The sequence below is a fragment of the Coregonus clupeaformis genome, chromosome 26, assembly GCF_020615455.1.
Source record: "Coregonus clupeaformis isolate EN_2021a chromosome 26, ASM2061545v1, whole genome shotgun sequence".
In the NCBI taxonomy this organism is placed as follows: Eukaryota; Metazoa; Chordata; class Actinopteri; order Salmoniformes; family Salmonidae; genus Coregonus; species Coregonus clupeaformis.
In genome coordinates this window covers 25445939-25458815 of record NC_059217.1, presented here as the reverse complement: position 1 = coordinate 25458815, position 12877 = coordinate 25445939, and the positions used below count along the sequence as shown (strand labels likewise).

Sequence of the window (12877 nt, the reverse complement as noted above, 5' to 3'; positions counted from 1 at the left end):
AGGTTTTACATTTGAATGCAGGATTGTGAACAATCAAAATGCTCCTCAGCCCCTAGAATACTGCTTGTTTTAAAGCTAAATGGAAAACAATGTGCAGTGCATTCAGAAGGTATTCAGACCCCTTCACTTTTTATTACATTACAGCCTTATTCTAAAATTGATTTAAAATAATAATATCAATCTACACACACAACCCCATAATGACAAAGCGAAAACAGGTTTAGAAATTTTAGCTAATTTGTTAAACAAATACCTTATTTATATAATTATTCAAACCTTTTGCTAATGAAATTGAGCTCAGGAGCATCCTGTTTTCATTGATCATCCTTGAGATGTTTCTACAACTTCATTGGAGTCCACCTGTGGTAAATTCAATTGATTGGACATGATTTGGAAAGACACACACCTGTCTATATAAGGTCCCACAGTTGACAGTGCATGTCAGAGCAAAAACCAAGCCATGAGGTCGAAGGAATTGTCCGTAGAGCGCCGTGACAGGATTGTGTCGAGGCACAGATCTGGGGAAGGGTTACCAAAAAATGTCTGCAGCATTGAAGGTCCCCAAGAACACAGTGGCCTCCATCATTCTTAAAATGGAAGAAGTTTGGAACCACCAAGACTCTTCCTAGAGATGGCCGCCCGGCCAAACTGAGCAATCGGGGGAGAAGGGCCTTGGTCAGGGAGGTGATCAAGAACCTGATGGTCACTCTGACAGAACTCCAGAGTTCCTCTGTGGAGATGGGAGAACCTTCCAGAAGGACAACCATCTCTGCAGCACTCCACCACTCAGGCCTTTATGGTAGAGTGGCCAGACGGACAGCCCGCTTGGAGTTTGCCAAAGGCACCTAAAGACTCTCAGACCATGAGAAACAAGATTCTCTGGTCTGATGAAACCAAGATTGAACTCTTTGGCCTGAATGCCAAGCATCACATCTGGAGGAAACTAGACACCGCTCATCACCTGGCCAATACCATCCCTATGGTGAAGCGTGGTGGCAGCATCATGCTGTGGGGATGTTTTTCAGCGGCAGGGACTGGGAGACTAGTCAGGATCGAGGGAAAGATGAACGGAACAGAGAGATCCTTGATGAAAACCTACTCTAGAGCGCTCAGGACCTCAGACTGGGGCGAAGGTTCACCTTCCAACAGGACAACAACCCTAAGCACACAGCCAAGACAACGCAGGAGTGGCTTCGGGACAAGTCTCTGAATGTCCTTGAGTGGCACAGCCAGAGCCAGGACTCGAACCCGATCGGACATCTCTGGAGAGACCTGAAAATAGCTGTGCAGAGACGCTCCTCATCCAACCTGACAGAGCTTGAATGGCTCTGCAGAGAAGAATGGGAGAAACACCCCAAATACAGGTGTGCCAAGCTTGTAGCGTCATACCCAAGAAGACCGAGGCTGTAATCGCTGCCGAAGGTGCTTCAACAAAGTACTGAGTAAAGGGTCTGAATACTTATGTAAATGTGATTTTTCCATTTCTTTATTTTTAAATCAATTTGCTAAAATTCCTAAAAACCTGTTTTTGCTTTGTCATTATGGGGTATTGTGTGTAGATTGAGGAAAAATAATTTAATCAATTTTAGAATAAGGCTGTAACATAACAAAATGTGGAAAAAGTGAAGGGGTTTGAATACTTTCCGAATGCACTGTATGTAATCAAGAATTATCAGTACAGCTAGTATAATCAGTATTCATATAATGAAAAATAAATGAAGATATGTACAATGGAAAACAAAACCAGCATGCAGGCAAGACAATCAGCAGAGCAATACTAAAACAATCATGAAGTTGGAGGGAGAAGTTTGTGCTCTCTGACAAAAGAGGATAGTGTTAGAGGGAGGTTTAGGTGAGATTAAACAGTGTATGTGTGTATATATGTGTTTTGAGGGGTAGAAGAGCTATCCATTGCTTCAAAAGGCCTGAAATGCAAAAGCTACAAGGAATGAAAAGGCATCCTTGCAGCAGAGTGCGCTTTGGTGGAAAGACTGGTTGACTGGCCTGTTCAGTAGTTATAGTGAGTATTTATTTAACCTTTATTTAACTAGGCAAGTCAGTTAAGAACAAATTCCTATTTACAATGACGGCCTACACCGGCCAAACCCGGACGACGCTGGGCCAATTGTGCGCCACCCTATGGGACTCCCAATCACGGCCGGTTGTGATACAGCCTGGAATCGAACCAGGGGGTCTGTAGTGACGCCTCAAGCACTGAGATGCAGTGCCTTAGACCGCTGCGCCACATGTATGAGAAGTATGGGAAGAAAGTGAGAGCAACTATTCTTCCAACAAAGAGGATGCACTCAGTAGTTAGATAATTGAATTGAATTGTGTGTTTTGTGATAGTGGTTTCAATGACGTACCAGACGCCATGGCACAGCCATATGTCTTTCTGACTACAATCCTCACCACAATATTATAAGAAATATATCTCAAAGGCACAAGCCATTGTATGTCATTCTTGTTGTTGATGGCACTTTTAGACATTTGCAACACATTTTGTAGCCTATGAACTTTTGTGCTGGGTCCCCAACTAATTTCTCATTAGACACGTCAACAGTCTAAATAATTCAGGCAAGCTCATGGTGATCAACTCATGGCTACTGCATCATGTAAACAGCTTAGCCACAGGGTGAAAGACAGACAGGATGTCACACACTGGGATGGGAGAGAAAGCAGGCAGTGACATACACTTATCCTTCCTTTGAAAAGCCAGGTGGCCCACAAAAAGGGTCTTACCCACTTTCAAAGTTACAGCCGATAAAGATTGTGCTCGCAAATTATATTTGTCTAAGTAAAGCATGCATGTGACAAAATGGACAAACAAACAGAGCTAACAGTGGATAACAGTTGTACAATTTCCATGGTGTTCTTTTTCTTGGCAAAACCAAAATTCACTATAAAAGTTATAAAAAGTACCAACATTTATCAAGGAACAACAAACATTAAAGCAAAAATCATGAGCTTTGTTGATAAGTGCATTGCCAATTAAGCACGAGAAACAGACGTACTGTAGAATGAGCTGGTAACACAAATCACCCTCACCTTCAACAGAACGTTTGGCCACTGAGACTTGAAACTGTGAGCTAACCCTTTCCTTAAAACCAAGTATATACTGCAGGCCTTACAACCCAAGGAGGACAGGCCCGTTTAATCATGGCTATCTGATCTGAAGTCTTTCCAGGATTAGAGATCACCTGACACAGCAGAGATACGACTCACGCACTTGGTCCCTGTTCTAGTCAACAAGCCTGACAAACACTACCACTAGTAAAAACCCTAACACATGCAGAGTCCCAGGGTCTATGATACTGTACATGACGCATGCGTTCTATATTCAGAAGTGGTGATGCAGCAGCTATGTTGTAAAAGTTGTAGATCTTTCAGAGATGACAGAGATGAGGGTGAGGACTTATTTGGAGAGTGAGAGTGCTAGCAGCCATGAGAGATAATGATCTCATGTTTAGCCAGGGAATTCCTCCCATGGAAAAGACCTCTTAGCAGACGTCAACAATATCCTGTGAAGATTCCACGTGACCCACTATCGTAGTCACAGGAACCCCAGTGGAAATGCTGGTCACTGTCAGCTGATCTTTCTCTCCACTGCTTCTGAGAAGGCTGATACCAAAACAACAACAGACCAGATACAAAGTGCCCCACACAATCAGTAGAAAACACTGCAATAGAAAAACAATCACAGTGCTGTTTCAGTTGTTGACCGATAAAAAGAGAGAATGGGATAGTATTCCTAAAGGGCAGAGAAATGCACAAGACGCTCACTCAGTCTTCTCAACTCCACCGCCGCACAGAACAGACTATTCTTCTCTGGCTAGCTAGATAGTTGATGCTATGCCAGCGAACAACATTCATTAAAATAACACTTTGGCAGAAAAGCAAAGTACAGTTTTGCAAATGTAGGGCACTTGCCATGAGCTAATTAGATAACTTTGAAGTTGTAAGGTGCTGGCTGACTGATCTGAAGCCAAGCTTGTATGAGAGGGAGAATGAGCCACCTGAAGGGTCTTCTACAACAACGGCTTTTAGAAAGCATGGCACAAGTCTAACACAACATTCCCACCATTGAGAAACACATAAATATCATTGCACAGATGCTCAAGCTATTGTCATTCTTATAAATAATACATGGAGTACATAATAGTTCTAACATCCAAATAATGCACATTAACAAATATACAAAGAAACTTTCACAGACTAAAATATGTTTAAATTATATTTATGTTTGTCTGAAATGCACTTTTCCTGCTAGTGCCGCCAGGGTTTTACACCGACTTTCTTATTACAACTCAATAAACAAAATCAACCCAAAACGTTGAGTAGAAAAAGAAGCAACAGGTTGAAACCAGTTGATTTTGTTGATATGCTGTGGTTAATGTTGCATTCCAGACCAAATGCTCAGGTTGGTCATTATTATTAGTCTTTTTGATTAATATGTCTTCTCCCTGTTGATCCTGATATACTAAATGCATGTAAACAGTTGTTTATTCTCTATTAATACATCTTTAAAAATGGCAACGAACTACAAAAACAAATATACAAAGTAAAAAGTATTAACATAAAGAAAATAAACTAATGAGTCTGTTAAAGAAAAGAACTCATTGGAAAATCCCAGGTCTGGGTGTTTTTTCTCCAATATGTTCCTGTGTGTATCCCTCTTGGTCTGAATAACTCAGAACTGTGTGTGTGTAATTCCACCTCATCTATACCAATATCGTATACTGAGATTGTGCTTGAGTAAGTTAATTGTTGTGTGTGTCTCTGTGCATGTATGTATTAGTGTGTTTGTATCTGTCTGTATGTTTGTGTCTGTCTGTCTGTCTGTCTGTCTGTCTGTCTGTCTGTCTGTCTGTCTGTCTATCTATCTATCTATCTATCTATCTATCTATCTATGTCTGCCGGTGTGTGTGTATGTGTGTTTGGTGAGGCAGCTCTGTGATGGAGTGATAGGATCACTGGGGGCGTAGAGCCGGCGCCCAGGGTTCAGCTGAAGGCCTCGTCATCCGTGTCCTCTATCAACACCTTGGTGTCCTTCTTGGATGATCTGGACGAGAGAAGGAACACACACATAGTGTCAGACAAGCACAAGGCCACCATATACAGACTCCTGGCAATGGCCATAACCTGGAGGACCCGGAGGGTTTCCTGACCAATTGACCTGAACGGGAAAAACTCAGGTCACGTTTTCAGGAAAATCTCCTAGCCTTAGCCATGTGTGTTTGTGTGTGTGTGTGTGTGTGTGTGTGAGAGAGGAGGTTCGTACTGAGAGGACATCAGAGGGCGTCGTAGAGACAGGCTGTAGCTGCGCTTCCAGCTCTTCTTGCCCTGGCGGTTCCTGACTCCGTCCTCCTGGTCCATCATCTGCTCCAGCAGCGTCTGGTCGTCGGCGTTCAGCGGAGCCACTGAGATGTCCCTCACGGCACGGAACTCACCACAGTTATTCAAGTGCTCGTTCTCCAGACGGAAGAAGTTCCAGACAAAACGCCTGTGTGTGGATACAGAGTGAGGTATATAAGAGAGAGAGAGAGCGCGAGAGAGAAACGAGAGAGACTCTGCGATGCTCCAACCCACCTGAACACCTCTAGAGGAGCCAGCACGGTGGCCACGATGTCTCCCACGGAGGGGATGTTGGTCATGGTGGTGAGGGAGATCTGGATGGTCCAGGCGAAACGCAGAATCACGTCCTCTATGATGGCACAGTAATAGTACGCCTGGAAAATATAACAGTCATCAGGTCAGAGGAGACTGTGTGTGTGTGTATGTGTTCCATGCGTGTGTGTTTGTGCAAGTCATATGTATGTGATACTCACTTTCTGCGGGTAGACGATCTCCTCCCTGAGGAAGGTGTTCTCTCCTGCTCCACGGTCAAACAGGCCCCAGTCCATCTTCAGGTCCCAGATCAGCGTGTACAGGGAGCTGACGGCTGAGAACACGATCAGCAGGTAGAAGAACATGTCTGCATCGGAATGCTTTTGTTCTGTGAAGCACAAACACAAAGACATTTGACCATCATTAGTCTGTATAACAGTAGTATTTTGAACAATCTGTCTGCATACACTGAGTGTACAAAACATTAGGAACACCTGCTCTTTCCATGACAGACTGACCAGGTAAAAGCTATGATCCCTTATTGATATCACTTGTTAAATCCACTTCAATCAGTGTAGATACCATTCCGAAACTCAACAGTTTCCCACAGAATGGTCCACCACCCAAAGGACATCCAGCCAACTTGACACAACTGTGGGAAGCATTGGAGTCAACATGGGCCAGCATCCCTGTGGAACACTTGACAACTTGTAGAGTCCATACCCCATGCCCCGACGAATTGAGGCTGCTTTGGGTGCAACTCAATATTAGGAAGGTGTTCCTAATGTTTTGTACACTCAGTGTATAACTTGATAATTAAGAAGAAACATAGCTAAATTGTCTGCTTGGAACTGCGGACTTGGACAGCAGCTTGTTCATAAATTTGTCTCTGGTCTTCACTATCCCCACTAGAGGGAGAACTTGTACCATAAATAGTACATTTACTGAGCCAGGTTACCATGGATGGAAAATACCACGCTAATCCTTAGGAAACTATTCAGAGACTCTTGAAACAATATGTTGTTGTGTCCTTCAGTCTGGCAATTCACTAAGAATAAAAATCTTTGCTAAAAAAACATATATACATTAAATGCTAATTAAATATACAAGTGTATATTTATTTAATGATTTATTATGTTCTAATTTCTTCTTGAACATTGACCTCATGCCAGTAACAATATGTAATGGCGACCAGCTGTGCAGCAGTGTCATGTTAATTTCCCTGTGTCATAGCTGTGTGTTTTGACTGGGCCAGACTCCCATGCTGCTCCAGCGACAGCCTGAAATGCCTGGGGGATTATTGATGACTGAGGTATTCTTGTCTGATCTGCCCAGGCTCTGGGCTGAACCCAGCGTTCACAGAGAGCTCTATCCCGCTGTGACATTACTGAGAGTATGGCCTAACACTGTGTGACAGACTCACACACCAACACTAGCAACAGGACACCCAGGCCTGTGGAGACACATCACGCAATGTGACGCAACCACCCTTATCACAACTATTCACACCAGCCAGCTTTACCCAGGTGGAGATTTCTGACTGACTGAACTGAAAATGGACTGACTGAAAATGACTATGGTATATCCACTGGGTAAGTCTACTGTGTGTCTTCGAATAGGTTGCTGTATGTTATTGTTCCCATTAACTAAGGAATGTGACAAGTAATCAAGATTCACAAGAGCTGAGACTTTGGACCTTGGTCATAAAGTGTGTGTGTGTGTGTGTCTGTGTGTGTCTGTTCACTGACAAACTGGTTAGATTCACAGTCTGACCTGACCACACAGAGACAGCAGACAGGGACAGTGTCATCCGTCATGGTCAATACCTCCCACTTACTGCCACCAGTGCGCCAGGAAATGAACAGGGGACATCTTTCACAGAGAATTACACTGGTCCCTCCAGCCCTGCTCTCACCCAGACAGTGGCTCTGAATCAGACTACCTCATCCAGTACCATGTCCCCACATTACCCCAACATTCCCTGCTGAGATTCATCCTAAAAATGTCCATGTCGTGTGTCTCCTTTCAAAAAGTATTTCTGATGTGTTCACAGTAGGCAATTGGGATTACATACATTATATTACATACTCATTGAAGTTTGTAGCACAAACCTGTGTCAAATTTTTTTTAAATGGAAGACTTATGCGAATACATATTCAAGGCAGTCTAATGATACAGTTAATAACACATCAATCGTGAAAACTGGAGGACTCTGTAGAACTGATGTCCATCTGATGTCCCCAGAGGCTCTAGTGTGGGTGGCTAGTCATTCATCTGGAGCTCAATAGAGGGTAACTAGCTTCTGTCACGCTCACTAAATGCTTGTGTCTTGCAGGCACCTAAGCGGTTAAAAGCCATTTGAGTTTGGGACGTTGCAGTGACAGGCACACTTTATAAGGCCAGAGGGCCAGGGCAGACCTCCCACTGAAGGTAGTAATAAGCACCCGGGAAAAGCAATCATCTGTCTTTGGGTTGTTATCTGCCGCGGTGCCGCCTGCCTGGGCTGCCTTGTACTGCTGTTCAGGTGATAAAGAATCTATTACCTGCCTGCCTCATCACTCTCTCCACCCCCCTCTCCTCACAGAGCCTATCCAATCAGACACTGAGACCTAGCAAAACAAACAAAGGTTATTCAGTCAGGGAAGGTGACCTCATGTTGATTTCACATGGCTGATTGATAGTCTGTGTAGAGTGATATTAGTACCTGTTTGGTTGGAGTATCATATTGCAGATACCGGTAGTTAGATCTGAACTCAACCTACAACTGAATATGACACTGATCATAATAGTCAATATGTCCCAGAGAGAGTGTTGTCGTAACAGGGTTGAGGCAGAGTTCAGTGGGTATCATGACCGCGATAGTTAGGTTGGGGAGTGTGAGAACAATTTGACTTAAGTCTTCCAATGCAGTGGTTCAGGCAGCTAGCGCTGTGTGTCCATAGACAATGTGTGTGTCTATGTGAGTGATCAAATCATATTCAGTCAGCCAGCCATGGCCTGGCGCTGGGTCTCATCTCCATTCCAGCAGCATCCGCCAGAGATGTGTTTCACCGCAGGCAAGTTATTACAGCACACTCTCCTCCAGCTAGTCCATCCTGTTCCCCTGCCTCCACCCCTCTCTCCACCCCTCCCCTCCCTCTCTGCTCTCCTTTCTCCTCTCTCAATCTCTTCTCATATCTTTTCGCTGATCCTTCACACTAGTTCTACTTTTTCTTGTATCTTCATTATTGCTTGACTGTCACTTACTCAGCAGGTCTATTATTCCTCTATAGACAACACTTTTCTCATATCCATCTATTTCCAGTCTGAGGGATATTTGATCTGTTTGTCTGTCTCAGTCTCACCTAGACCATGTAATCTACCCGATCCATTGTCCCTCCCACACTCTATCAGCCAGTGAGTGTCCTTCCTCCAGAACTATGCTACTCGTTCCAGCTACCCTTGCAGTATTACTCTCCCCACGGCCTGGGCAGTTCATGAAAGCATTCCTAAGGGCTTATATTTGCATGACTGCTCACCTCTCCTGCATCTAAAACGGCATTTAGTGAAGCTACTACTGTACAAGAGCAGATCCCATATTGATCCTGAATAAAGTCTTTGGCCTACCTGTCAGGCTTAATATCCTGTAGTGCTGGAGACTATAAACTCTAAAGTCTAAATCAGCAAATCCCTCATGTCCCATTTCTACATACCCTGGAACATCAGCTGGGACAGCATACACAGCATTGTTCTTTGATTTATTTACAGATTATTATTTCTTTACTAATCTGTTCACAGGACTGCCAAATATTTCTCTGGATACCTTCAGTCTTTTACCTGTATTAATTTACATTAATCCAACTCCTTTACTATATCGTAATACCTAAATAGTAGGAGGGTACATTTTACCCTCTGCATTGATTCACCTTATACATTTATTGCAATGTGCATAGAGAATAATTATCTGTTGTAGTGGTATAATACTGGGATCAATGAGGTCACAAAGCAACAACAGAGCACTACTTTGTGGATGTACAATGAAGGTGACATATCCATACACAACCTGGGAGCCCTGCCAGCATTTCCTATGCTGATTTACTACCGCTGTGCCCGGCATGAACATGATTCAATACTGGGCGATGATCATCATGCATTCTGTTCTGCTTGTGAAACAGTTGCTCTGTAATTTGGGTGCTAGGCTCCAGTCCAGTCCTAATCTATTTTTCCCATTTACTGTATGTCACAGCAGAACTGTCAAACTCGGGGCCAAGATGCGCCACACCCCCACATCTGTCTAGACTTCAGGCAGTAGGTCTATACAGCAGACCAACATACAGTATATTGTAGACCGTGACCCTACCAGTCTAGCAATAAAGAGCACTGGACTGAACAATTTGATAAGTATTTTCTTTCTCTTTAGATTCAAATGACCATGGAGAACATACTTCAAATATCTATGGCCACCCTGTGCATTCACTTTCTGTAAATTCTAGATTTGGTAGCCCTGCCAACGCAGTTGAAAGACAGCGGGTTAACTGGGCATGGTAGTCTGGATATTCCCTCCATCCCTTCTCACTTAACGCCTGGACTATACCTCTTCATTCAAAAAGAGGGCTGAAGACTAGAGGAACAGACCGAATGACTGGAGGAGGAAAAGCCCTTAATGGTCTCATTTCCTAACAACCTAAAACCTCCTCTCTGCCTCCACTGCCTTCAAAACTAAAGCCAAATGAAGAGTCAGGTTACAGGAGAAACACAAATATTGATTTACATTTCTATTGAAAAAGGAAGCAAAAATCATGCTGTGAAGTAACATTTACAAATTTCAAAGGTTGAGCTGAAGTTTAAAAGCTGGCATTTGCACAAATAAATATATAACCGTTGCTGAACAAGTATATAAATAATGAAATGGCAAAAACCGCTTAGCAAACAGCTTTGAGATTATCGACTTGGACAAAGATCTATGCAGCCAAGATGAGATAGCAGAAAGGCTGAATGTTGAAGGGATGTTTTTGTACACGCTTCTGAATCCGAATAATCAGCGGCTAATTGTGGAGCTGGAGAATAGTGCCTTGACTTCTAATGACAAGCTTTAACTTCCTTGATACTAAGTGTTATCATCCCCCTCTCTCGACTGAGATGTTGAGCTTTCTACTTTCCCATTTCCATCATAATGAGGCATCGAATAACAGAGAAGAAATCCAGGGTTGACATCTTTATTCCAGTGGCAAACCATTTGCACTCAAGGTCATCTCTGCTTTCTGTTTCTTCATACAGCTTGTGATGCGCTGTGCCTCAGCATTCAACCTGATATCCCCCTCCTATCACAGCAAAAAACCCTGTCTGTAGTCCACAGCGCAATAACACCTCTGCTAATACTCCACTTCCCATGATCCTCCCCTGACTGTCCAACTGCCTCAGAGAGCTGGGTGTGTCTCCTTACCTTTGTGGGTGCTGTAGAGTGCGGCGAAGGTGACCACAAAGAAGGTGGTGGAGTATTTGCCAGCGTTGACCAGGTGAGGGAAAGCTCGCTTGGTGTCTCGGTACCGACGGAGGCACTGCACGAAACGGAACCAAGCAGGCAGACACTGGATGATGGCACGGAGACCGTAGGAGTAACTATGGCACGTGTAATCACCTGGTCGGAACGGGGGAGAAAATAGCGTATTAACAACAACAAACATTTATCAACCACATCCATATTTACATTTTGTATATGGTTCTGGTATCAACCATTCTTACAACTTGACCTTTTGTATTGTTCTGTTGGAATGAGAGGATGCCAGGATGGACATTCATGGATTTGTTGGACTCACACATGTTGCTCCACAGAGACCACTGCTCACTGAGAGAGACAGCTCATGGTCATTGCTGGGTTAGCTTTCCTGTGTGGCTCAGTTGGTAGAGCATGGCGCTTACAACACTAGGGTTGGGTTTTCTATTCCCACGTGGGACGAGTATGAAAAAGTCTTAAAAGAATGTATGCGCTCACTACTGTAAGTTGCTCTGGATAAGAGCGTCTGCTAAATGACTACTTGAAAAAAATATATATATGTCTGAAGTCCCTGACTCATTGCCATTCCGCACTGTGCTGCTCTCCATCCCTCCCACACACAGAGCAGTAGCAGCCCTTTTGAGTGTACAGCTAATCAGCATGAAAGTCTCACTACTGGACCTTAACAGCCGTAAAAGAAACGCCTGAACCTAGATCCCCTACATCAGGGGTTCCAATTTTTTTCTTCGATATTTGGTTTTAATGTAGACGAGAGCACTGCTGAATCCAGCTTCACACAGATAAGAGCTGGTGAAGGGTACCATGAGTTTTAATGCTCTGAGGGAGACGGCAGGGTATTCCCTTTGAGTCAGGAACCAAATCTCCTCCGTAATGACCCGTGAATGCTTTGTCTGCAGCATTCATTCACATGACAGCTCGAAAGGCTGCACTTGACTGTTGCACTTGAATCCTTCCAATTCAAGCGAAACAGTCAAGTGCGACCTTTCGAGCATTTCCCACGATCTAAGGGCACCCAGGTTGAATTTAATCTTTTAGATTTCAATAATTTTAATTTAGATTTTTACATTGATTTTGAGATACAAAAACGATATGTTTGTTTTTGTATTAAAAAAAATCTCAGATTTTGGAAAGTTCCCAGTTTCGGAACCGCTGTACTACACACTCGTCTTAACGAGAAAAAAAAAACTGTTGGGGGAGCTTCTCTTCTGCACTGTCCAACCAATCCAGGAAATGTGCAGGAGGAGTGAAGATGGAGTGTCGCCTGAAAACCGGAACATCCAGTTGTTGGAGACTCGGCAAAGGCTAGCTGGACACAAGCATTTCCAAATAATTACCTGGCTGCTGATTTGTCGGGCTGCAGATTACTGAGGAGAACCATTAATGACTCATTTCCCAGACAGACAGAACAGACATACGCCACTGAACATGGACAACAGTTTCTATTGACAGGAGTCAGATTGAGCTAAACCATTTCACCTCAGTACATACAGTGCCTTCGGAAAGTATTCAGACCCCTTGACTTTTTCGACATTTTGTTAGGTTACAGCCTTATTCTCAAATTGATTAAATTAGACAAAGTAAAAACAGTTTTTTAGAAATTATTGAAATATCACATTTACATTTAATATTACATTTACATTTTAATAAAACTGAAATATCACATTTACATAAGTATTCAGATCCTTTACTCAGTACTTTGTTGAAGCACCCTTTTTGGCAGCGATTACAGCCTCGAGTCTTCTTGGGTATGACGCTACAAGCTTGGCACACCTGTAC

The 12877-nt window shown here is 43.4% G+C and overlaps 1 protein-coding gene across 1 annotated transcript in view; it reads right to left on the bottom strand.

Annotated features, from left to right (window-relative positions):
- Positions 1–4868: 4868 nt before the first annotated feature.
- LOC121540233 (xenotropic and polytropic retrovirus receptor 1 homolog) overlaps positions 4869–12877 on the bottom strand; it is a 98875-nt gene continuing 90866 nt past the window's right edge. Inside the window, exons 11-15 of the mRNA XM_041848937.2 lie at positions 11030–11224; positions 5829–5995; positions 5590–5729; positions 5282–5503; positions 4869–5062 (exon numbers count right to left, since the gene is read on the bottom strand). Of these exons, the coding sequence (XP_041704871.1) occupies positions 5002–5062; positions 5282–5503; positions 5590–5729; positions 5829–5995; positions 11030–11224 (785 nt within the window). The 3' untranslated portion in view covers positions 4869–5001. The remainder of the gene's footprint in view (positions 5063–5281; positions 5504–5589; positions 5730–5828; positions 5996–11029; positions 11225–12877) is intronic.